The sequence below is a fragment of the Malaclemys terrapin genome, chromosome 18, assembly GCF_027887155.1.
Source record: "Malaclemys terrapin pileata isolate rMalTer1 chromosome 18, rMalTer1.hap1, whole genome shotgun sequence".
In the NCBI taxonomy this organism is placed as follows: Eukaryota; Metazoa; Chordata; order Testudines; family Emydidae; genus Malaclemys; species Malaclemys terrapin.
Window position 1 is genome coordinate 855,006 of NC_071522.1, and position 26,875 is coordinate 881,880.

At 45.4% G+C, this 26,875-nt stretch overlaps 1 protein-coding gene across 1 annotated transcript in view; it reads left to right on the top strand.

The window, feature by feature from the left end:
* The first annotated feature begins 23 nt into the window (after positions 1 to 23).
* The window catches only part of RPA1 (replication protein A1), a 42,368-nt gene continuing 15,516 nt past the window's right edge, over positions 24 to 26,875 (top strand). Inside the window, exons 1-12 of the mRNA XM_054008405.1 lie at positions 24 to 122; positions 3,651 to 3,698; positions 4,076 to 4,154; positions 4,783 to 4,891; positions 5,791 to 5,879; positions 18,896 to 18,985; positions 20,873 to 21,005; positions 21,873 to 21,975; positions 23,215 to 23,283; positions 23,430 to 23,622; positions 24,374 to 24,513; positions 25,715 to 25,863. Coding sequence (XP_053864380.1) covers positions 90 to 122; positions 3,651 to 3,698; positions 4,076 to 4,154; positions 4,783 to 4,891; positions 5,791 to 5,879; positions 18,896 to 18,985; positions 20,873 to 21,005; positions 21,873 to 21,975; positions 23,215 to 23,283; positions 23,430 to 23,622; positions 24,374 to 24,513; positions 25,715 to 25,863 — 1,235 coding nt within the window. The 5' untranslated portion in view covers positions 24 to 89. The remainder of the gene's footprint in view (positions 123 to 3,650; positions 3,699 to 4,075; positions 4,155 to 4,782; positions 4,892 to 5,790; positions 5,880 to 18,895; positions 18,986 to 20,872; positions 21,006 to 21,872; positions 21,976 to 23,214; positions 23,284 to 23,429; positions 23,623 to 24,373; positions 24,514 to 25,714; positions 25,864 to 26,875) is intronic.

Genomic DNA, 26,875 nt, shown 5'->3' on the forward strand with positions numbered 1-26,875 from the left:
TGAGGGGGTGAAGTTGCGCCACGGCCGAGCGACAAGCGGGAGGATTTGGCGGCAGCGCGAGGAGCTCGCGGTCTGGGAGGCTACGCACCATGAGCGCGCGGCTGAGCGAGGGGGCCATCGCGGTGAGGGGCCTCGGGGCAGCGGCACTGCGGTTCCACCTCCTCCCGCGGGAGGGAGCGGGGCGCTGGGCCCCGCGGGGTGGCCTGAGTCTCGGGGAGGGGTGAGATGGGGGGTGTTTAATGCTCTGGGGGGCAGGGGCCCGGAGCGGGGCATGTGGGGAGAATGGGGGAGCGGGGCATGTGGGGTCCGGAGAGGAGCTGTGGGGCGGGGCATGTGTGTGTGTGGGGGTCCGGAGAGGAGCTGGGAGGGGGGGAGGTCTGGAGAGTAGGGGCGGGGCATGTGGGGGGAGGTCTGGAGAGGAGCTGGGGGGCGGGGCATGTGTGTGTGTGGGGGTCCGGAGAGGAGCTGGGAGGGGGGGAGGTCTGGAGAGTAGGGGCGGGACATGTGGGGGGAGGTCTGGAGAGGAGCTGGGGGGCGGGGCATGTGTGTGGGGGGAGGTCCGGAGAGGAGCTGGGGGGCGGGGCATGTGTGTGGGGGGAGGTCTGGAGAGGAGCTGGGGGGCGGGGCATGTGTGTGGGGGGAGGTCCGGAGAGGAGCTGGGAGGGGGGGAGGTCTGGAGAGTAGGGGCGGGACATGTGGGGGGGAAGGGCCAGAGAGTAGGGGCGGGGTGGGGCATATGTGTGGGGGGAGGGCTGGAGAAGCGTGGGGGGGCATGTGGGGGGGCAGTGTAGCGGTCTGTATTTCCTAGGGACGGGGCAGGGGTTTTCTGTGCCTGTTCTGCTCTCCCCGTAGAGGTTAGGCAGGGTAGTGTACGCCCCCGACTGTTGTAACTAATCTCTGGTAGGGCAGGTTCCCCGAGCTTTCTCAGAAGCGCCTGGGGGCAACTGGGGCCAAGTTGCTGCTTTCACTACACCAGTGGTTCTCAAACTTTTATATTGGTGGCCCCTTACATACAATAAGCCTCTGAGGCGACCCCTTCCTCATAAATTAAACACAATTTTTTTATATGAAACACTATTATAAATGCTGGAGGCAAAGCGGGGTTTGGGCGTAGAGACTGACAGCTCGTGACCCCCATGTAATAATCTCATGACCCCCAGAGGCGTTGTGACCCCCAGTTTGAGAACCCCTTCACTACACCCCCAGGTTGTTACATTCTTCCACTCCATGGCCACTTCCTCAGTGATCCCTATCACACATACCTCCCTTTCCAGCCCTGAACTTATAGCTGGATAGTATCTGTCTGGCTGTGGATTTCTATGAACACAAACTCTTCTTTAAAGTGGTGGAGCAGCTGGTTAGTTATAACCCCGCCTTTCTGTATCTGAGCTGTTTATTCTTGCTGCCTGTCCATAATTTCACTTCTATTATTTTTGAGGTTTATAAAGTTAGAAGGGAGTGAGTGCCTGTCATATGTTCAGTGTACCTGTGACAATTGGTTAAATGTACAATTAATATGAGCAAAAGAGAGTCAGCAACAACTTTACAAAGTATAACAAAAAAAAAAAAAAATGACCACATTGGGACTGAATCTATCTCGTTAACATAGCGCTCTCTGCCCCATCTCTTGGATACTGTTTGTGGTCTGGTTCTGTCCCTGCGTGTGTGTACGACTACTATAGTTGTGGTGGTTGCCAATTTGATCACACTTGAATGCAACATAGAAGAAATACACAACAAAGAGCAGGGGTGGGCACACTACGTCCCAGGGACCACATCTGGCCCTCAAGCTCCTGCCAGGGAGTGGGGTCTGGGGCTTGCTCTGCTCTGGTGCTCCAGCCGGGGAGCGGGGTTGGGGGGGGTTGCCCTGCTCCGCGTGTGCCATGGCTCCATACGGCTCCTGGAAGCACTGGCATGTCCCTCTCTCTGGTTCCTATGCGTAGAGGCAGCCAGAAGACTCCGCACACTGCCCCTGCTCCAAGTGCCACCCCTGCAACTCTCATTGGCCTGGAACCATGGCCAATGGGAGCTGCAGGGGCAGTGCCTCTGTACGGGGCAGCGCACAGAGCCATCTAGCTGCGCCTCTGTGGAGGAGCCAGAGCGGGGACACATTGCTGCTTCTGTGAGCTGCTTGAGGTAAACGTGGCCGGAGCCTGCACTCCTGATCTCTTCCCAAGCTCCTGCCCCAGCTCTGATCCTCCTCCCACCCTCCGAACCCCTTGGTCCCAGCCCAGAGAACCCTCCTGCACCCCCCAACCCATCAGCTGAAGCCCTCACCCCCTTCTGCACCCCAACCTCCAATTTCATGAGTATTCGTGGCTAGGGTGACCAGATGTCCCGATATTTGTTTCTTTGTCCCGCGTCCCGACCAATGTTGGGACACTGGACAAAAAAGAAATTTTGCCCTCCACTCTGGCACTCGTGCCCCCCGGCTCCGCCCCCTCCTTCCCCCATTGGCTCCCTCCCCAAATCCCTGCCCTGGCCCCGCCTCTTCCCCAACCATGCAGCATTCCTCCTCCCTCCCAGGCTTGCAGCATGGCGGGTCAAGCCTGGAGGGAGGGGGTGGTGGTGGTGCCTGGATCCTGGAGCTGGTGAGTCAGCTCTGGCACCCGGGCACCGGGCGGGCGGGCAAAGGGAGGCTGGCAAGGGAGGGAGACGGGGGGCTCAGCTGTGAACCCCCCCGCTGCGCCAGAGGGCTCCTGCCCGGGTCGCTGCACCTGGGGCCGGGAGCGCAGCCTGGAGGCTGCTGCAGCCCGCAGGGCAGCGCGGTGGGTCCGGTCGGGGGCAGTGCGGAGCGGGCAGGGGCCGGGTGGGCGGCGCGGGCCGAATCCCTGTTGCTGCCGGGGAGCCCCGCGCCTCTCCCTCCTGCTCGCGGCTGCGGCTCCTTCCCGGCAGGACGCGCCCCCCGGCCTGCCCTGGGCACATGCGGCGCGCATCCAGCTGCTCCTTCCCGGCGGGAGGGAAACTAGGCGTGGGGGACGCGCGCCGCATGTGGCCAGGGAGGCGGGAGGCGCATCCGGCCGGGAAGGAGCCGCAGCCGCAAGCGGGAGGGAGAGGTGCGGGGCTCCCTGGCAGCAGTGGGGATTCGGCCCCTTCCGCCCACCCGGCTCCTGCCCGCTCTGCGCTGCCCCTGCCCGGACCCACCGTGCGCTGCATATGCCCGTGGCGGGCCTGGGCGGCGGGAGGCTCTGCGCGGAAGGCAGCACGCGGGGCCGGGGCCTGCTAATGCCCCTGGCTCCTTTTAAACTCCCCCCCCTTTTTTTTTGGCTCTGCCCCCCCCCCCTTTTTTTTTTTTTTTTTTTTTTTTTTTTTTTTGCTTCCCCCCGTCCCGATATTTTATACTGCTGATCTGGTCACTCTATTCGTGGCCCGCCATACAATTTCCATACCCAGATGTGGACCTCAGACCCAAAAGTTTGTCCACACTTGACAAAGAGAGAAACGTGGAAAGGGAAGAGGAGGTGGGCTTTGGGGACTCTAGGGTCCTTGGCTAAGTTACAATTTGTAGGAAGTATAACTACTTGCAGCAGCTCCATAGGCTGCCTGAAAGTGCTAGACAGTCCAGTTATTTGTTTGCTAATCTCCTCAGTCACAAAGGTTTAAAAATGTTTTCCAGTCAAAAGGATTAAATCCTCTGTCTTCCTTTACAGGCCATAATGCAGGGAGAAAATAATTTGAAGCCTGTCCTCCAAGTCATTGTGAGTATTCCCTCAAGTGTGGTCTTATTCCTATTATCCACAGCTTAGTGTACTTGCTGATCTACAAGTCCATAAAGATAAGGTACCTGTCACACACACACACACACACACACCCCCACGGTGATGAGTTTACAATCCAATTAGGACAAGAAGAGGTGGAAGCCCTGTAGGTGAACAAAGGAGCACTGAAAGGCTCATTGGCATGAATCTGAGCAAGCATGTTTTAATCCATCTGTGAGAGGCTTTAATTGCTTGTCATCTGTCTATCTTAGTTTTCTGCTTTGAGTAAGCTCTCCCCAATAGGTGTGATCTCATACTTTGTCTCTGTGTGCCTGTAAAATCAGATAAGGGCTAAGAATTCAAGTGTTTTCTTCTAGAACATCCGTGCCATCGCCACAGGAAATGGGCCATCTCGTTACCGTGTGCTGATGAGCGATGGGGTGAACACGCTTTCCTGTAAGTAATGCATAGTGATGAGAATTTTCAAGTGCATGGCTAATAACTGCACCCAATTGTCAGAATTAATGACAGAGTGGTTTTTGCTGCTGAACTAAGTTCCAAAGGAGTGTGTGAAGGATGTAGAATTTATTTATTTAGATTCTGGGATCTAGAATTGCATTTTAATCTTACAAACAAAATCCATCTTTTTTGAGTTGTTACAGAGCGTCCAAGAATTCATGTTAATTATGGAGAACAGCTCAGTCATATAGAACAGTGATTAGCGGAGTAAACTAATAGTGGTGGGGTCCAAGAATCATTTAGCAGCTCATCTTAATCTATCTTTTTCTAATTTGCTGCATAAATTTTACTTCAGTGGGTTGGGCTCCTAAGCAAAATATCGTTGCAAGGGTGTTGTATTCTGTTCTCAAACTTTAGAGAGTTAATATGTGATTTATGTTCCAGAGATATATTCACACTTTCTCACTTGTGATTGCACTGGTTTGTGTGAGATGATTAACTGGGCAGGCCTTAGATCTATGCAGGACCAGTGGCCTGAATGGATTGATTGCAGTTAGCTATGATGGACATCTTTTCAGGGCTGCATATGCTGGTTGTTTTAGGGTTTTTCTTCTGTTTTTTGCAGCTTTCATGTTGGCTACACAGCTGAATTCTCTAATTGAAGAGGAGCGCTTGTCTGCCCACTGTATCTGCCAGGTTAACAGATACATTGTTAACAGCCTGAAAGATGGAAGGTATTCATGTATATTTAGATGTGTGCACACAAATGCATCTGACTAGTGGATGCTGCTGCATGTCACATAAATGATGAGAGGTCAAGTGTTGTTGTTCTGAGATTATTAATAGGTGTATCCATTGGGGTGTGTATGGTGCATGAGGGAGGAGGCATGTGTTTCTCCTGACACATCATGTAATCGTGATGGCTGTTTAAGGGTGGCAGAGATAAAAGTTGCTGTACCTGGCTGCAGTGTGCTTAATTGCAGATATTAATATGTGTAGTAATTAAATGTAAATAACTGGATAATACTCATCCAACTGCATAATCGTGAATTAATTCAGTCACTGAAAATTACCTGCTGAGGGTGAGGGTGTGAATGAGGACATGCCCTGGTGATTGTTTTTATATTAAGATGGTAAAGTACTTGAACTTGCTATTGCAAATTAAGGTAGGGTAACAAACCTTCAAGATTGTGTACATGCATGAATGTGTAACTGTGTTAACTTTTGCTGTCACTCTCTTTCTCCCTAATCCACCTTTTCTATTTGACACTCACTTGTATTTAGTTTTATGCCATTTGGGGCAGAGTTGTAAGGAATGTAGCACATTTTATGTGCTCCTACAATAATGTTGACGGTATCACTACATATCAACATCATGTGCATCATTCAGATGGCTATCTACTCTTCTTGATTAAGTGCTGTATTGTTTCAGTCTACACCACTTCTACCTGCATTGGTTAAATCTCTGGTTGATAATGGAGTGTTTCTTTTTGACAGTGCCTCCCCAGGAAATCTGCCTTCTGTAGTGATTACAGTGCCTGTGTGTATGCAAAAGACTCATTTATAGCCTAGGGCTATATAGTGTCCAGGAAGATGTCAAGAGTCTTTACTGTTGCTTGCTTTGTGTTTGTAGGAGAGTGATTATATTGATGGATTTAGATGTTCTGAAAACAGCTGATGTAGTTGGTGCAAATATTGGCAATCCAGTACCATACAATGAAGGTAAGGAACTTCCTACAGACAATAGAATTGTTTAAGAGACTCGCTATCATGCTGGTTTTCAGCTGGTTACTCTGTTTTTGGTGAAAAAATAAGGACACTCATTTAATTGTCTTGTGCCTGGAGTCGTGATTTCCAGTTCTCCAATGTCACTTGTACCTGTGTAGCTTAGAGTTTTGTATAGTGGCTATCACCACAATATCTAAGCCCAGGCCAAATGGGTTAGTTCCTGCTTCCATGTGTTATGGGGAAGTATCAGACCAGCTGATTGTCACACCTTAGTGACTTTCTATATAGCTCTCAAGTATAATATTGCCTAAATAATTCCATTCTGAGTCTTTTTTATCTGCTTGTAATTGTCAGCTTTCAGGCAGACATTTTCCAAGCCACTCTCCTTGAGGTTGTGTTTGGAAAATGGATCAAAAAGTTCAGCTTTCTTAATGAAAGTTGGGTGGTGGGTGGAAAATATATTTCTAATAGGGCTTTAAACAAGATTAAAAGGGGCAGGAGACAAAAGCCCAAAGGTAAGTGTAAAAAGAAATGACCTTAACAGAAGACTAGCTGTTGTGGGGGGAGACATGGAAACTTACGATAGGGTCATAGGAGCAACAAGAGGGAAATTAGTGAGGAAATCTGCTTGACAACTAATTGACTATTCACAAATGTAAGGGCCATGGGGAATAAACATAAATAACTGGAAGTCTTAGTCCATGAGCTAAATTATGACTTAATTGGTGTCACAGAGACTTGTTGAGAAGTCTCATGACTGGAATATTGGTATTAAGGGTATAGCTTGTTCAGGAAGGGCAGGCAGGATAAAAAGGGAAGAGGTGTTGCATTAAACCTCAAGAATATATACTCTTGTTCTGAGGAAATGAGAGGCCAGACCAGTTGAAAGTCTCGGAGTAAAGATAAAGGAGTAAAAAAAATAAAAATAAAATAAGGGTGACATCATGGGTAGGGGTCTACAATAGATCACCAAATCAGGAAGAGGAGCGGATGAGGCATTTCTAGAACAAATAACAGAAATATCCGAAACACAAGACCTGACACTGATGGGGAGCTTCTACTATCCAGACATCTTTTGAAAAAGTAATACAGCAAAACATAAGATTTCTAATAAATTCTTGGAATGTATTGAGGACAGTTTTTTATTTCAGAAAGTGGAGGAAGTAACCGGGGAACAGACTTGATTCTGGCCAACAGGGAGGAATTGGTAGTGAGTCTCAAGGTGGAACGCAGTGTGGATGAAAGTGATCATGAAATGATCATTTCATGAGTCCAAGGAAGGAAGGCATGAGATCAACAGAATAAGGACAATGGACTTTGTAACAGGGTTGGCACCCAGCTCTCATGAGCGCCCCTTCTGGTCAGATGTGATCCTGCTGTTTCTTGGTTTGTGGTAACGGGGTAGCATCCACTTCTCACAAGCGCCCCCTTCTGGTCAATGGTTTCTTTGGCAGGTCTTTAGTGACAGCCCTCCGGCTGAGTCTCTCACACTGTCTGTAGGTGGAATAGAACAAACAAACCCCTTCTGGGATATACTGTCTTTATCTTCTGCCAAGGCTTCCTCCCTGGAGACACTGCCCTCTATAACAGTCCAACAGGGCCCATCACGGTACCCTCGCTCGGTCTGGCTAGGTTCTGGGCTCAGTCTTTGCTTGGCCCCTGTAGCTTGCCATGATCTCCTCCTTAGCTCCCTCCGTCTTCGGCAGCCTTCCCTGGGCTCAGTCTTGCTCACACTGAGCTGTCTGTTGTCCTGCTGCTCTTCCAGCCAGCCAGGAACCTGGTCTTCCCTCTTCCAGCTCCAGGAAGTAACTGACTGCTCTGCTTGTTCTGCTGCTGCTTTTTATATGGCCTTCCTGGTCCCTCTGGCTGCTTCCCCTGGAGCCACTCTAGGCTGCCTAGAGGATTTCTCCTCTGCTCTTCTCTGGGGCGGGGTGAGGTGGGGCCTCTGGACCTAGTCCACCCAATCACCCCAGTAATTAAGGAAATCCTCTGCAGACACTTGGAAGGTGATAAGGAATAGCCAAAGAACAAATCATGTCAAACTAATCTTGTGGATGTGTTATACCTAGACTTTAGTAAGGCATTTGATACGATCTCGCATGAGATTCTTATCGATAAACTAGGCCTCAGCTGGAGTATTTTGTCCAGTTCTGGGCACTGCATTTCAAGAAAGATGTGGAGAAATTGGAGAGGGTGCAGAGAAGAGCAACAAGAATGATTAAAGGTCTAGAGAACATGACCTATGAAGGAAGGCCAAAAGAATTGGGCTTGTTTAGTTTGGAAAAGGGAAGACTGAAAGGGGACATGATAGCATTTTTCAGGTATCTAAAAGAGTGTCATAAGGAGGTGGGAGAAAACTTGTTCACCTTAGCCTCTAAGGATAGAACAAGAAGCAATGGGCTTAAACTGTAGCAAGGGAGGTTTAGGTTGGACATAATGAAAAAGTTCCTAACTGTCAGGGTGGTTAAACATTGGAATAAACTGCCTAGGGAGGTTGTGGAATCTCCATCTCTGGAGATATTTAAGAGTAGGTTAGATAAATGTCTATCGGGTGGTCTAGACAGTATTTGGTCCTGCCATGAGGGCAGGGGACTGGACTCGATGACCCCTCGAGGTCCCTTCCAGTCCTAGAGTCTATGAATCTATGAATCACAGACTTCAAAAAAGCAGACTTTAACAAACTCAGAGAACTGGCAGATAAGGTCCCATGGGAAGAATATCTCGGGGGAAAAGTTCAGGAGAGCTGGCAGGTACTCAAGGAGATAATATTAAAGGCACAACGGCAAACTATCCTGATAGAAAGGAAAGATAGGAAGAATAGAAGGAGGGTTAATATTGCTCTTTCAGGAGCTCTTTAATGACCTGAAAATCTGAAAGGAATCTTACAAAAAGTGGAGATATGGACAAATTGTTAAGGAGGAGTATAAAAGACTAGCACAAGCGTGTAAGGACAACATCTGAAAGGCTAAGGCACAAAATGAGATACACCTACCAAGAACATAAAAAGCAATAAAAAGAGGATCTTTGAATATATTGGGAGCAAGAAAAAAAAAAAGTGTTGGCTTCTACTTAGTGCGGAAGGAGGAGTAATAACTGAAAACCTCAAGAAGGCTTAGGTGTTTAATGCTTCACTCTTCACTAAAAAGGTTAAGGTGACCAGATGCTCAACACAACTTATATTAGCAAAGGGGGAAGAAATGTAAGCCAAAATATGGAAAGAACAGATAGGTTGGATATATTCAAGTCATCGGGGCCTGATGAAATTCATCCTGGGATACTTAAGGAACTAGCTGAAGCAATCTTGGAACCATTAGCAGTTACCTGTGTGAACTCATGGAGGACAGGTCAGGTTCCATTGGATTGTAGAAGGGCAAACATGTTACCTCTCTTTAAAAAGGGGAACAAGGAGTACTTGGGGGAATTATAGACCAGTCAGCCTAACTTCGATACCAGATATTGAAACAAATTATTAAGCAATTAATTTATAAGCACTTAGAAGACAACAGGATTATAGAGAATAGCCGGCATGTATTTGTCAAGAACATAGCATGCCAGATTAATCTAATTTCTTACTTGATAGGGTTACTACATAAGTGCATAGTACTTAACTTGGGGCTTGGCTACACTTGCGAGTTACAGCGCATTAAAGGAGCTCCAGGTGCACTAGCTCACTACCCGTCCACACTGGCAAGGCACGTAGAGCGCTCTGACTCCACGGCTACAGCGCTGCTGGTACTCCACCTCGGCGAGTAGAATAACGTTTGATGTCCCCCAGCTGGAGCACCCCAGTGTCAGTGTGAACGAGGTGTTGCATTACTGTGCTCTGATCAGCCTCCGGAAACGTACCATAATCCCCTTAAGTCAAGTGGCCACTCTTGTCATTGTTTTGAATATGCCCTTTGAGAGCTCCGTTTGACAGTCGGCATGGTTATCTGCTCCGAGACAAAGGTCTGTTCTACACTACAGGGTTAGGTCAATTTTAGCTGCGCTAGATAGATTTAAAAATGACCGCGTCCACACAACCAACCCCGTTCCGTCGACCTAAAGGGCTCTTAAAATCGACTTCTGTACTCCTCCCCGGCGAGGCGAGTAGTACTTAAATCAACCTTGCTGGGTTGAATTTGGGGTAGTGTGGACGCAAATCGACGTTATTGGCTTCTGGGAGCTATCCCAGAGTGCTCCATTGTGACCGCTCTGGACAGCACTTTGAAGTTCGATGCACTAGTCAGGTACACAGGAAAAGCCCCGGGAACTTTTGAATTTCATTTCCTGTTTGGTCAGCGTGGCGAGCTCAGCAGCACAGATGACCATGCAGTCTCAGAATCGCAAACGAGCTCCAGCATGGACCGAAAGGGAGACACTGGATCTGATTGCTGTATGGGGAGAAGAATCTGTGCAGGCAGAACTCTGATCTAAAAGAAGAAATGCTGATATATTTGCCAAAATCTCACAGGGCATGTTTGACAGAGGCTACACCAAGGGGACACAGCAGTGCCGTGTGAAAGTTAAGGAGCTCAGGCAAGCCTACCAAAAGACAAAGGAGGCAAACGGTTGCTCTGGGTCAGAGCCCCAGGCATGCCGCTTCTATGAACAGTTGCATGCCATTCTAGGGGGGGACCCTACTACTATCCCACCACTGTCCGTGGACACCTGCAAGGCAGGGAGTCTCACGAAATATGGAGGAGGATTTTGTGGATGAGGAGGAGGAGAATGCGCTTCAGGCAAGCGGTGAATCTGTTCTCCCTGGCAGCCAGGAACTTTTCATCACCCTGGAGCCAATACCCTCCCAAGGCGGGATACCCGACCCTGAAGCCGGAGAAGGCACCTCTGGTGAGTGCACATTTGTAACTACAATAAAGGGTTCAAAAGCAATAGTGTTCATGGTCAGCTGGTTGAAATAGGGGAATTTTTGTAAGGGAACAGTAAAGGGACCCCATTCATGCTGGGCTGTTTACGCTTGGCTAAAAGGGATCATCCCAAAGAATAGCCACGTGGTGGGGTGGGGGTAGGTGTATGCTGCATATCTACCCGAATACTGAAGCTCCTCCTTTTAAACATGAAACCCAACCCATTGCTTGCTCTGAGAAAGGGGGGGTGCTGCAGTTTGAAAACATTCCCACATGTTATGAAGGCATAAGAAGCCAACCCAATTTTACTCTCCCTTATCTCCCCCCAGGTGCAAATGTTTCTATGCTCCCCCTATCATCTCTATCTCTGCGGTTATCGCAGATTAGAAGCTGAAAAAAACGCACTCGCGATGACATGTTTTCTGAGCTGATGCAGTCCTCCCGCACTAATAGGGCACAGCTTAATGCATGAAGGCATTCAGTGGCAGAGGTCAGAAAAGAATTGAGTGAGCGTGAAGAGCGGAGGCAGGACCCGATGCTAAGGCTAATGGGGGAGCAAACGGACATGCTGAAGCGTCTGTTGTGGGAACAAACAGACATGATGAAACGTGTGTTGGAGCTGCAGGAAAGCCAACAAGAGCACAGACCCCTACAGCATCCACTGTATAACCACCAGCCCTCCTCCCCATGTTCCATAGCCTCCTCACCCAGATGCCCAAGAACTCAGGGGGAGGCTCCGGGCACCCAGCTACTCCACTCCAGAGGATGGCCCAAGCAACAGAAGACTGTCATTCAAGCAGTTTGTTTATTGTAGCCATGCTAAAAATCAATGTGGCCTTGTCCTTCCCTTCTCCCCCACCCCACCCGGGCTACCTTGTCCGTTATCTAATTTTTTTTTTAAATTAATAAAGAAAGAATGCATGGTTTCAAAACAATAGCTACTTTATTTAGAAGGGGGGAGGGTGGTTGGCTTACAGGGAATTAAAATCAACAAAGAGGGCGGGTTTGCATCAAGGAGAAAGACACACAACTGTCACACCAAAGCCTGGCCAGTCATGAAAGTGGTTTTCAAAGCCGCTCTGATGTGCAGCGTGCCTAGCTGTACTCTTTTAATCGTCCTGGTGTCCGGCTGCTCAAAATTGGACGCCAGGTGATTTGCCTCAACCTCCCACCCCGCCATAAACTTTTCTCCCTTACTCTCTCAGATATGGAGCACACAGCAAGCAGCAATAACAATGGGAATGTTGGTTGCGCTGAGGTCTGACCTAGTCAGCAAACAGCACCAGCGTGCTTTTAGACGTCCAAAGGCACATTCTACCACCATTCTGCACTTGCTCATCCTATAGTGGAACTGCTCCTTACTACTGTCCAGGCTGCCTGTGTAAGGCTTCATGAGCCATGGGAGCAAGGGGTAGGTTGGGACCCCCAAGGATAACTATTGGCATTTCAACATCCCCAACAGTAATTTTGTGGTCTGGGAAGTAAGTCCCTTCTTGCAGCTGCTCCGAACAGCCTGGAGTTCCTGAATATGTGAGCGTCATGCACCTTTCCTGGCCATCCCACATTGATGTCGGTGAAACGTCCCTTGTGATCCACCAGTGCTTGCAGCATCATTGAGAAGTACTCCTTGCAGTTTATGTACTTGTTGGCAAGGTGGTCCAGTGCCAAGATGGGGATATGCGTTCCGTCTATCGCCTCACCACAGTTAGGGAACCCCATTGCAGCAAAGCCATCCACTATGACCTGCACATTTCCCAGAGTCACTACCCTTGATAACAGAATGCCAATGATTGCATTGGCTACTTGGATCACAGCAGCTCCCAGAGTAGACTTGCCCACTCCAAATTGATTCCAGACTGACCAGTAGCAGTCAGGCGTTGCAAGCTTCCACAGGGCTATCGCCACTCGCTTCTCAACTGTCAGGGCAGCTCTCATCTTGGTATTCCTGCGCTTCAGGGTGGGGGAAAGCAACTCACAGAGTTCCAGGAAAGTGGCCTTACGCATGCAAAAGTTTCGCAACCACTGTGAATCATCCCATACCTGCAACACTATGCAGTCCCACCAGTCTGTGCTTGTTTGCCTGGCCCAGAATTGGCGTTCCACTGTATCAACCAGCTCCACTGCTGCCATGATGTTCCAATTGTCACAGTCCGTGCTTTCAGGAACGTCTGTGTCCATGTCCTCATCAAAATCCTCCTTGTGCTAGCATCTCTTAACCCGGTTCTGCATATACTCCAGGACAATGTGCGAGATGTTTACAATGCTCACAACAGCAGCGGTGATGGTGAGCTGAGCAGGCTCCATGCTTGCCGTGGTATGGTGTCTGCAGAAGAGCAGAGTTGCAGCAGAAGCAGTGGATGACGACGGTTAGCAGTCCTACTGCACCGTCTGCTGACAGCAGCACCCAGGACACAACAGCAGTGGTGACGCTGAGCTGAGCGGGCTCCATGCTTGCTCTGGTATGGCATCCGCATGGAAAAAAGGCGCGAAACGATTGTCTGACATTGCTTTCACGGAGGGAGGGGCGACTGACGACATGTACCCAAAACCACCCGCGACAATGTTTTTGCCCCATCAGGCATTGGGAGCTTAACCCAGAATTCCAATGGGCTGCGGGAACTGTGGGATAGCTACCCACAGTGCACCGCTCCGTAAGTCAATGCTAGCCACGGTAGTGAGGACGCACTCCGCCGACTTAATGCGCTTAGTGTGGTCATACGCAATCGACTGTATAAAATTGATTTCTAAAAATCGACGTCTATAAAATCAACCAAATTTCGTAGTGTAGACATACACAAAGCAACCATTACTGTGGAATGCTATGTGTGTGTGAGAGAGAGAGAGAGAGGCTGGGGGAGGAGGGGGAGGTCTGCTGCTGTCTGAACTTATAAGACAGCATGCTGACATGCTCTCAGCCCCCCCAAAACCCACTTTCTTCCCCCCACATACACACAACACACTCCCTGTCATACTCCACCCCACCCACCCCTATTTGAAAAGCGCATTGCAGCCACTTGCATGCTGGGATAGCTACCACAATGCACTGCTCTCTGGTTGTTGCAAGAGCTGCTAATGTGGCCACGCCAGTGCGCTGTCAGCTGTCAGTGTGGACAGACTACAGCGCTTTCCCTACTGTGATCTACGAAGGCTGGTTTAACTCAAAGCGCTCTATATCTGCAAGTGTAGCCATGCCCTTAGGAAGAAAAAACTAAATGCACAACTACAAAATGGGGAATAACTGGCTATCTGGTAGTACTGCTGAAAAGGATCTGGGGGTATAGTGGATCACAAATTGAATGAGTCAACAATGTGATGCAGTTGTGAAAAAGGGCTAATAACATTCTGTGGTATATTAGTAGGAGTGTTGTGTGTAAGACACGGGAGGTAATTGTCGCACTCTGCTCAGCAATGGTGAGGCCTTTAGAGTACTGTGTCCAGTTCTGGGCACCACATGTTAAGAAATATGTCAAGTATCAGGGGATAGCCATGTTAGTCTGTATCCACAAAAACAGCAAGGAGTCCAGTGGCACCTTAAAGACTAACAGATTTATTTGGGCATAAGCTTTCGTGGGTAAAAAACCCACTTCTTCAGATGCATGACCCATCCACTCCCAGTCTATTCAAGCCTAATTTAATGGTGTCCAGTTTGTAAATGAATTCCAATTCTGCAGTAGTAGTAGTAGTAATGAGAAACTGCAGAATTGGAATTCATTTGCAAACTGAACACCATTAAATTAGGCTTGAATAAAGACGGGGAGTGGATGGGTCATTACACAAAGTAAAAACTATTTCCCCATGCTAATTTTTCCCCTACTGCTACACCTTCTTGTCAACTGTTTGAAATGGGCCATCCTGATTATCACTACAAAAGTTTTTTCTCTCCTGCTGATTATAGCCCACCTTAATTGATTAGTCTCCTTAAAATTGGTATGGCAACACCCATTTATTCAAGTTCTCTGTGTGTATATATCTTTCTACTGTATTTTCCACTGCATGCATCCGATGAAGTGGGTTTTAGCCCACGAAAGCTTATGCCCAAATAAATTTGTTAGCCTATAAGGTGCCACAAGTACTCCTCATTCTTTTTGCTGATACAGACTAACATGGCTACCACTCTGAAACCTGTCAGGTAACAATATAATCCATTTTCATTGTTGCTGTCTCCACCTTCTGATTTGGGAAAAGAACAGACTTGGGTGTGGTAGAGTAGCAGGACTGACAACACTGACTGGTAAACTGCCAGGCGGACCAGAAATCTAACTGAAAAATTGGAGCAGAAATCCTACTTAATGCTGCTGTGTAGAACCATCTTTTTCGATCACTGTTACTTCCATTGTTACTTTTGGGGGAGAAATGCATGCACTAAACAACAAGAGCTTGTTCTTGTGACAGCCATGAAGTTAATCCCAATTTTAAATGTTGTGGTTAACCGTAGCTCTAGACTAGTGTCTTCTGAAAATTTACTGAACAGACTGTTTTATGTGCATGTGTGATTTTCTTTCCAATTGCTTGTCTGATGCAATAGTATATTTCTTGTTAGCTAGGTGTCTGTTTCAGAGTTGTCATTATTCTTTACTGTTGCTTAGAAGCAGCTTGTCATTTCAAATATTTCTCAGATGCATTTTCAGTTGCAGATTATTCTGAATGTGCAAGTTTTGAAATTATTTTCTGTAGTAGTCTGGCTTAGGTTTTAAATTTACATAAAAGTGATTGTAATAGGAACAGAAATCAACACAGACTGAGCAGTTCTTGCATTGTTAAAATTACTGGAGGATTTTTGCCGTTTGTGTTTCTTATTTGAATTTACAGCCAGTCAGATCACTAAAGCTGTTGGCATTTGGTCTAATGTTGTCAGAGCAGTGTTAAAGGTTCAGGAGCAAGGCCAAAGCACTGATACATTCTGCAGATTAGAGATTCTCAAATTTTTTCATAGTGTGGACTAAGGATGTAAAAAATTAAACGGATAACCGGTAAGTGTTAGTTTTACTGTTAACCCACCCTAACTGTTAAGCCTATTGGGGAGTCTGGAGTTGAACTTCAAGCTACTAACCTGAGTTAAAAGCCAAGTTGCAGTGTTTTCACTGTTGTTTTAAATTGAACGAACACACTTTTTTTTTTTTTTTTTTTTTTGCAGTTAAGACACATACATAGACTAGTTTTCTGTAATGAAGAGTCAGTCCCTTTTTTAGGGTGCTCCCAAGTGGCCGTTGTCAATATACTGACAACCCTCTCTAAGGTGGTCAGAGGCTGTGATGATCCACCTGACTTCCTGTGAATCCCAGTACTGTGGCTCAGGTTGGTCAGCAATGTATTCAGACTTTATTGTGGTGGTTGCTATAATGTGGAGCCCATCATCCTTCATTTAGTGTTTCCATATTTTTTAATTTAGAAAATATGGAGACACTAAGGTGTATCTCATAGGTTTCTTTATGGTTAGTGTTGAGTCTCGATTTACCTTCACACAGCACCCTTTTCTCTGCATTTTAAGGAGTTTTATTAAATTGTTATATTTTAGCTCTGACGTTGTGCAGTGGTGCAGATCCTACTGCTGAAAGCTGTCAGAAGCTTAAGAACGTAAGAACGGCCACACTGGGTCAGACCAAAGGTCCATCTAGCCCAGTAGCCTGTCTTCCGACAGTGGCCAGTGCCAGGTGCCCCAGAGGGAATGAACAGAACAGGTAATCATCAAGTGATCCATCCCCTGTCATCCATTCCCAGCTTCTGGCAAACAGAGGCTAAGGACACCATTCCTGCCCATCCTTGCTAATAGCCATTGATGGACCTATCCTCCATTAACTTATCTAGTTCTTTTTTGAACCCTGTTATGGTCTTGGCCTTCACAACATCCCCTGGCAAGGTGTTCCACAGGTTGACTGTGCGTTGTCTGAAGAAATACTTCCTCTTATTTGTTTTAAACCTGCTGCCTATTAATTTCATTTGGTGACTCCTAGTTCTTGTGTTATGAGAAGTAAACAACACTTCCTTATCTACTTTCTCTACACCAGTCATGATTTTATAGACTTCAATCATATCTCCCCTTAGCCGTCTCTTTTCCAAGCTGAAAAGTCCCAGTCTTATTAATCTCTCCTCATACGGAAGCCGTTCCATACCCCTAATCATTTTTGTTGCCCTTTTCTGAACCTTTTCCAATTCCAGTATATCTTTTGTGAGATGGGGCAACCACATCTGCACACAGTATTCAAGATGCGGGTGTACCATGGATTTATATAGAGGCAACATGATATTTTCTGTCCTATTATCTATCCTTTCCTTAATTATTCTCAGTATTCTAGTTTGCTTTTTTCACCTCCGCTGCACATTGAGTGGATGTTTTCAGAGACAACAATGACTCCAGGATCTCTTTCTTGTGTGGTAACAGTTAATTTTGACCTCATCATTTTATATATGACCAGATTAGGGACAGCCCTGATATTTGGGGCTTTGTTTTATATAGGCACCTATTACTCCCCACCCCCGTCCCGATTTTTCATACTTGCTATCTGGTTAACCTATTTTATATGTATAGTTGGGATTATGCTTTCCAGTGTGCATTACTTTGAATTTATTAATATTAAATTTCATCTGCCATTTTGTTGCCCAGTCACCCAGTTTTGAGAAATTTTTTAATAGTATCCCTTTAAATAATTGTCAACCCTGAATTCTTTCTAAGTAGTAATAGAAAGTGGTTGCTTGTGAAAAGAGATCTGGTTGAGATCACCATATGCTATGGCTCTTCTCAGGATGGTTTGCTGTTGTCTTGTAACACATTTGAATGTTAGTGGGTACTCTATGCCATGGGGCTCTTGTGAAAACAAGATTACATCCCATTGTGACACCATGGGTATGTCTCTGCCTCATTTTCCCTTAGTGAGCTTTCCCTAAGTTCAGATGCTTGCATACAGTGAACAGTGCCCCTCCAGGGATCTAGTTTATTTAATCAACCACCAAACATGCTATGTAAACAAGCCACCACCTGCTTTAAGACCCAGGGCTTCTCTTCTGCCAGGAGCTGTGCAGTCTTTCCCGTGCTAACTCAGGGTTTCTCCCATACCTTCCTGTCTGAAGAGCTTTGTAGTCTTTCTCCTCTGGAATTTGTGTTCTGTGGCTGGTTCCTCTCTGGGAGCTTCTGCTCTCCAGGAACACACCACTGAGAGTAGCTTTCCTATCGAGCTCCCCGAGGAGCATCCTCTCGGTTCTGGGCTCCTGCCTGAGGCCCATAAGCCGAAGCCCAGGGGTTCCTTATATACCCGTTCATAAGCCGAATATTTTTGGTTACGGCAAACCGCAGCCACTGGGAGTTGAGGGGCTCTGTGTCTGTGAACGCTCCAGGTAAACAAAACGTCCCGACCTGCTGACGGGCCGGGAGCCAAAGTTTGCCAACCCCTGAAATACAGGGTCGGCTTATGAAAGGGTCATATTTTTTGCTATTTTGCTATTTTTACCTAACCATCTCGGGGGGTCGGCTTATAAACAAATGGGCTAATGAGCAAGTATATATGGTAATTAACTGCTGCCCAGCTGTTTATCCAATTAACCATCCATAGGTAGATCATAGCTCATTCTTTTCAGTGGAGCCTGTCATAGGGAGGCTGGGTGCCTGACTCCACAGAGGGCCAGCCACTGTGACAGGCATCCTAAAGGCAGTTTTAATTACTTGGGTCCCCATAAAGCAGTTGCTGTGAGAGATCTGGTTGAGATCCATATGTGCTGTGGCATTTCTCAGGTCAATATAGCCATGGTGCTCAGGGGTATGGGAAAAAGTTCACACCCCCTAAACAGCATAGCTATGGTGATGTTAACCTCTAAGATGAGTGCAGCTCGGTTGATGGAAGAATGCTTCCGTCGACCTAGCTACCATGGCTTGGGATTTTGGAGTTTCTATAGTGATGGGAAAAACCCCTGCCATTGCTGTAGGACGCACCTGCACTACAGCGGCATATCTGTGGCACCATAGCGGTGCTGCTCTAGTGCCCATAGTGTAGACATAGCCTCAGGGTGTCTTGCTATTGTCTTGTAACACATTTGAATGTCAAAGGGTGTTATGTGCTATGGAGCTCTTATGAAAACAAGGTTACATCTCAAGAAGGCACCCGAAGGCAGTTTTCATTACTCTGATGTCCAGTCCATTGCACTATAAGTAGTCTTTTCTCCTCTGATTAACAGGACAGGGGCACCAGCAGCAACGTTCCTCAGCTCCAGCAGCCAGCCCAACACACAGCAAACCACAGCAGCAGAATGGAAATTCAGCAGTAGGTAAGACACTTCTCATTCAGCATGTTTAACTATTAGCTCGCAATACTGAATTGAATTATGAGTCTGAATTTGTTTAGGACTGGAAAGTCAACCCAACTAGAGAATCCTATAAGAGCAGAGAATGGAGGCAGCTTCAGGGCACCACTTCAAAGTGCCTAGAAAAGAGAGGGCAAGAAGTTGTTCTAAACCAGGAAATTAAAAGTATATAGCAACAGACAAACAGTAAATGACTCTTCATTCACTTACTGTCCCTGAGAGAATGCTGTCCTAGAATCTTTGGAATCTGTTTCTATAGTGAAAAGGGACTACTGCCTTTAAAATATTTGAACCCTTTTCTGAGGGAAGAATGATGAGTCCATCTTAAAACACATGAAAGAAACTTGGTAAAAATTCTGGACCTCATTTGGGAAGTGGCATAATGTTGCACATTCTTCCTGATTGATGGCTTTTGGTTTAGGCCTCGTCTACACTGCTACTTTATAGTGCTGCAACTTTCTCGTTCAGGGGTGTGACCCCCCCCCCCCCCCCCCCCCCGAGCGCTGAAGTTTCAGCGCTGTAATGTGGCAGTGTAGACAGTGCACCAGCGCTGGGAGCTGTTCCCCTCGTGGAGTCACGGCACCACCCCCTCGTGCTGCCATGACTACACAGGCACGTTAAAGCACTGCCACGGCTGTGCTTTAACATTGCTAGTGAGGACGTGCCCTTAGTTGAAACTACATTGTGCCCTCTAGACAACTAAACAGATTGTAGTTCCAAACTGATTGAAAGGGTATGTCCGTGCTAAGCCATTGAAGCAGAATGGTTAGGTGTTATAGGGATGAGATTAAATTTAAACTGCCTCTATAAATACTAGTTTTTGGTGAGGGCTTTAAATTGGCATATAAGTTGTCTGTCTAGCTGCAGATTTATTTTTCAAGCAAAAAGGTTTTAATCCAAGTCTGAGCTATGAGTAAGATTTGGGACCGGTCTTAGACTTCTTTGGCCAAATTGCACTGTTTGAGAAGCATTTTGAAATAGATACGAGAATTTTGAAGCCTGCTTACTAAGACAAAAGTGAAAATGACTCCTACCTTTCTTTACCCCTTACCTTACTTAAACGTATTTGTTTATTTTACATTTATAGGAGCATAAATAGGCTTAGTAACTGTGTGTTTGAGTTCTCCAGGGAGATGCAGGACTGTAGCTAAACTTGCCATATCTTATTGGTGCTGGTTTGTCCTTGCTGATTAATCTGTGGACACTTAGCTGATGATTCTAACTGAACATCCTTGGAGACTTGCCCAGAGCTGCCATTCTTAGTTCATTTACTGTTTAATAGTCATAAAAGACTGAAGCATTTCTCTTCTGAAACAGTTTGCAGTGACAGACTTGTTTGTGACTCAAGAGTAGAAGTGCTTTAAAACAGTGAATAACTTCTTTAAAAACATACTGTTCTGTGCTTCTGTACCCTGGTGACTGGAGCCTTATAAATGCCTACATGCATTCCTACGGGGGGAGGGATGGCACTGTGGTTTCAGCATTGGCCTGCTAAACCCAGGGTTGTGAGTTCAATCCTTGAGAGGGCCCCTTAGGGATCTGGGGCAAAATCAGTACTTGGTCCTGCTAGTGAAGGCAGGGGGCTGGACTCAATGACCTTTTGAGGTCCCTTCCAGTTCTATGAGATAGGATATCTCCATTAATTTATTTAATTTAATTTATTTATTTTTCTACTTGCTTATGTGCATCATCTTCCTGTAGCCTAGTGAGAACTTCTGTTGCAGATTAAGTGAGTGGTGCCTGGCTTGGCACTGCCACTTGAAATTAATCTTTGTCTATACATAGAAAATAAAAGTGCAAGATAATTTTGTTTGAGTTCTATATAACTGAATTTATGCTTGGTTTTTTTAGGCCCCACTACTACTAAGTACCTTGGTCCCTCAAAGCAGTTTGGTAAAGCAGGTGGTACTAGCTTCTTGAGCACCCCTGGTGGATCACAGTCCAAAGTGGTACCAATTGCCAGTCTGAATCCATACCAATCCAAGTGAGTTACTCTACCAGCCAGGTTCAAAGAATAATGCATGAATGAAGGAATGATGCTCAGAGTAAATTTCTGCTTGCTATGAAGAAACATCAGTCTTTTAAGTCTGCCAAAAATTCTTTAATTTCTCTTGGATACAGTGTCAGTTACCTCAACACAGCTGGTACTAACGGTATTTTTTTGATTACCCCATGTGCTAGGAACTCTGATAGTCTGAGATTAGGCTCTGGATCACCTTGTAAAGTTGGTTTCAGAGTCTGTGGGCTCTGCTAACCTTGACCTGTTACTATGGTATATTGCCTGAAAATCAATTGACATGTTCTACCAGAGGTTTCCTTTTGGTAGCCTATTGATCTGCTCTGCCATAAACTTATTCGTCCTGGCTTCAGGAGAAATGATGTCCTGTTTTAAGAGAATGTGGATATAAGTATTTTGGGAACATCAGTAGTTAAACTATACAAACTGATGCACTTTACCCCATATTTTATCAACTGTTTGAACCCGAAAATTGGACTCCTGTGAGGTTCTAATATATGGTCTTTCAGTACAGGTATATTGCTGTACCAGGAATGCTTAATATAGAAGCGTGAAGGATTAGCAGGTTGATTCTAGGAGAATTGTTTAGTACTTTATTACGCTATATGCCTTAAAAGTGACTTTGTTTTCTTAAATGTTGCTTCTCTATAATTTCTGTTTTAATGGCATAGATAGTATACCCTTTACACAGACAAGTAGACTCACTGAGATACAGTGGAGAATCCTAGGTTCTGAATTAACATCTTAAGAACTGAAAGTCTGTGAAATTTGTAAGACTCCACTCCATTCTAAAAAAGGACATTGGAGTACTAATTCTTACTGTCGTGTTTCCAGATGGACCATTTGTGCTCGTGTTACCCAAAAAGGCCAGGTTCGCACATGGAGCAACTCCCGTGGTGAAGGAAAGCTGTTCTCTATAGAGCTGGTTGATGAAAGTGTAAGTTCTGTGGTGGGATCCAAGATACTACAGTGATGGGAGCCATAGAAGTACCTGGATAGGAGCAGAGGAGTTCTTGAGATGTCTTTTATGTAAATGAGAGAAGGAAGAACAAAGGAAGTAGTTGGCAGATTTGTTATAGAGAATTGCGTTCTCTGAGGTGTTAATGTACTTGATAGTCCCACATTCATTTGCTCAGAGTCTTTACAGCTGTGTAAAATGAGACCCCAAATACAGTTGTTTGCCTCTTTTGTTAGCCCAGTCTAACGTGGTACGTGGCCAAAAATGGTGGTGGCATCAGAATCTGGTATCTACGCAGACAAGACAATATCTCTGGTTTGTGGCACTCCCCATTAGTTTGGCAGATGAATCCCATTGCTATTGCCAGGACTTTACATCCATAATACAAGGAATAAGACACGGAATTTAAAAGAGCATTTTGAAATAGAAACTCATTTTAATTGGGAAATCAGAATGTATAAAAATGTAATACAGGGAAATTCCATTTCCGGTTTGTTTTGAGGAGTGAAGTCTGGTGGATCTAAGTCTGCTCTTGAGGCTTGTTACCCAAATCTCTTGATTAAACTATTTTGTTACACAGCAGCTTGTTTGTTTGTATGAGATTATTTTTAGTACCAAATGTGTGGTTCATAATTGGACACATCTTCATCAGCCTTTTATTTCACCTCTGTATGCTGTCAGCATTTTGACTGACAGTTTTTATTTTAATTTTTAATATTTCTATTGCATAAATATCTTAACTAGTGGAATTCTAGCTCTGCCATTAATTGTCACTCAGGGAAGAGCTTGTCACAACACACATTGCTGTACTGATCAGATGTGATGTCATCCTCTAATTTTGAAGCTAAATGCTATATCTAAAATGAGGTATTGCCTAATCTGTAAAATGACACAATTAATGCAAGGTTCGGGCATATCTGTTCAGAGCCACACTTCTTTACTACACCATGATGACATACTGCACTCACCACTACATCTCATTCTTTCTGGAGTTTCTTATATGGGGTTGTTAAAACATGGAGATGAAATCAGATGGTCAAGCAAAGGATTTATCATCCTAGTTATAGCTAAATATGTATGGAAAATGTGGTGGTTTCTTCCGTGCCTGGAGCGACCCTTACAGAGCATTCCACATCTGTAGAAATGGTGCCACTTTTATATTGGAAAGATTTTGTGTGCTGAATTTTAGTTCTAACTGGCTTTTGCATTTTCCTGCAGGGTGAAATTAGAGCTACTGCTTTCAATGATCAAGTGGACAAGTTCTTTCCCCTCATTGAATTGAACAAGGTACAGTATTATTTATTTTATAAACAGATACGAGCCAAAGAGAAGTGTTCATAGAGTATATAGGGTTGTTTAATGTGAACGTAAGCCATTTGCAGCATTTCAGTGCAGGTGTATCCTATGTTTCATCACTTCTCCTTCTCCTGTAGGTGTATTACTTCACCAAAGGCCATCTGAAGACGGCTAACAAGCAGTATACAGCTGTGAAAAATGACTATGAGATCACATTCCATAATGAGACTTCTGTTGTACCCTGTGAGGATGCTCAGCACCTTCCTTCGGTTCAGTTTGAGTTTGTGCCCATCTCTGACTTGGAGAACACATGCAAAGACTCAATTGTCGGTGAGTCCGTATCCAAAGATGGGGAGCCATGAGGCTTAAAATTAGTCGTCTTGTACCAAATACTTGAGCAGATGAAGAAACCTACAGTGCTATGCGATTGATATGTTCTCTGTTAGAATTGACACTCAGGTACTGCAGTTGTAGGTATCCCCTAGAAACGCCTGAGGTAGTTACTTTTGCTCGTCTCGCTACTAGGAGCTTTAGAGATGGATGTCCAAGTTCAAAGCAATATAGAGATTAGAGAACATGTTGCACGAGTTTATCACTTCTAAAATGTCCAAACATGTTTGGGTTGCCAAATGAAAATGACTTTGGTGTCCTCATGATAGTTTCTAGCAGATGCTTGTCTGCATAATAGCCACTTTACAATCCCTTGCTCAAGAGAGCCTCGTACTGGAACAGAAAGTGGTGCTGCAAGGTGAGAATGAAGTCCATTTTATAAAGTGGTAGGAGAGAAGATTGCACAAAGTCTTAATCTACTTGGTACGGTGAGTCCTTTACTTTCATGAATGCTAAATTCATGAACAAAATAGTATTGCAAAGATGGAATGGATTTTTCTTTCACTAACAGCCTTTCTACTTTAATATACAGGGTTCCCAGGTTTTAGACTTTTAGAATTTTAATAGTGATTTAGAATCTCACAATGTAATCTGATGCTACCTATGTGTGATTTCTTCCCATGCAGTCTCTGCTCATCTGCCCCAGCCACGACCTTCAAGTAATTCTGACCGAATTATGCCTATTTTTCAGACATAATTGGAGTCTGTAAGAGCTATGAAGACATCTCTAAAATTACAGTGAAATCTAGCAATAGAGAGGTGTCCAAGAGGAATGTGCATTTGATGGATACATCTGGGAAGATGGTGACAGCTACTCTGTGGGGAGATGAGGTAAGTGCCCTGTTACCCATTCTTCTTTTTATATATCTGAAAGCTCAGAACAGGTATGGTATGTCACCTGAGGCAGGTAATAGTCCTGGGCTAAGGGAGGGGATGCATCTCAGTATTGAGGGCGAAAGATTTAGTTTGGCTTCACTCTGATCTGATATTGTTAGCCTTTCTCCAAAATAACTTTATACTGTGGCCGATCTGGTGTAGTTTGAGCAACACTGTGCATCATGGCTGTCAGGGTCTGAAGATAAACGGGCTTCTAATTCAGAAAGCCAGTGTCCGCATTAGCTCCAGGTGAGTTGCTGCTTGATCAAGGAAGAGCTCTATGACCAAAGGTATCCAGCAGGGTTAAGGTTTATTTGTAGGGCGGGGTCCTTTGAACCCTGACTAAAACCAGTGCTTGTCTAGGGTTGCGAGGAGGGAGTCAACCTCAAAAAGCTAGCAGGAATAAAGAGCCAATGAATATATTTGAACTGGGATTTGGGGGACATGAGCTCAATTTTGAGCATTGCCATAAATATCTGATGTAGCCTTGAACAAGTCTCCCAGGAAGTCATGCTATCATGTTGTGGCGGGTGAACACAAGGGGAGAAGCTGAAAGATTGAGCAAGAAGACAAGGGCATCTGTCTCTGTGAAAGTGCCCAGATGACAGCGATCTTAATAAATCTTGTTTCAGTTAAACTGAGAAAATGGAATTAAAAGAATAAAAGGTTTGCTTAATATATCTAGATTTACGCTTCTCATAAGCTAAAGTAGATAAGGCATTCTCACTTTTGTTACAGAGGACCAAAAAAAAAGTAAGTAGCTTGCATCTCCTGAAAGCAATCATTTCGCTGACCACTCAGGTCTTCCTGTCAGCATGTTACTGTCTAGAGAGAGATCACCTTCAGGTTAAGTCCCTTCTGATCCAGGGCAGCTACCCTCCCTTTCCAAACCATTTTTCTCCAGTTAAATGCGCACACACTAGGGTTTGGGAACTTCCTGCATTCTCTGAGATTGGCCATTGCGGATACAAAAATCCTTTAAACAATGATTAATAGCCCATTTTCAAAGGCTTAATGACCTCGCTTAGATACTGTACCTCATAGATACTGCTGGATAGTCTGGTCTAGTTTTGGCCTGTTTTTAGTCACGGTCTATGAATTATGAACTGAGGTGAGCTCCCACATTGGGCCATTAATATTTTTTGTGTTTTCACAGGCTGAAAGATTTGATGGTTCTAGACAACCTGTGGTAGCCATCAAAGGAGCCAGAGTCTCTGATTTCGGTGGCCGGAGTCTCTCTGTTCTGTCCTCAAGCACGGTTGTGGTGAACCCAGATAGTCCAGAGGCATTTAAGCTCCGAGGATGGTATGACTGTCTACTTGTATTGAATAGAGGGGACTGCCTATTGCTTGACTTTAACTTGTTGAGGATTCTGTTCTTGTTTTACTCCTGTAATCCACATGTGAGCAGTCTACAGAGCATTGGGAAGGGAAGCTCGGGATTTGGGTTCTAAATAGAACAGTTTCTATTTCTCTTGGAGGCATTATGGCCTTTGAGAGGTTGGTTTTAAAATGCTTAAACTGACAAACCTGTAATCCCATAGCAAACTAAGAAGAAATTGGAGAAGAGGCAATTAGAGTGGAAGTGGTGCATGTTGACCCAGATCCTTGGAAGGCAGCATGAAATCAGACTTTTAACAACTCTGCTTCTGTGGGTTTTACCTGAGAGAATGTTTTTCTTCCACAAGCTTTATCCACTGCAGGATCTTATATGGGTTCAGCTAGTATGTGGGGGAGGAATAGTTTTATTCTTGAAAGGTTTTGTTCTTGTATTGCAGTCGTCTTTTCCATTATTAGATGCCTTTTATGGTATAATAACAAAATAACATCCGATCTTTGTCAGCAAGGTAATGTAATTCCAGAGGTTCCCCTAATGCTGCTAGATTACAAGCCCTGCTAAGAGGAAACTACAACAGTAGGAAGGATCTAGTGGATAAGGCACTGGACAGGGGCTAAGATCCTGGATTCAATGCCTGGCTCAGTCCTACGCTTCCTGTGTGATCTTGCACAAGTCACTTAATCTACCCTGTGCCTCCATATCTCATCTGTAAAATGAGGATAGTACTTCCATACCCCACAGGACTGTTGAGAATAAAATCATTAATGGTTCTGAGGTTCAGATACTGCTGCGATTTTCATTAGATGCTGCTTTTTACGAAGTGCTGTCAGCATGCTCGGTCTGTACCAGATACAGAAATAGCCCTTCCTTCAAGGAGGTTACGCTCTAGTAGACAGCGAGCATCAGACACATTGGGAAATGTGGAAGAGGGCTCTATCTTAAGATACATGTTTTGTTTGTTTTAATGTAAATATAGGCT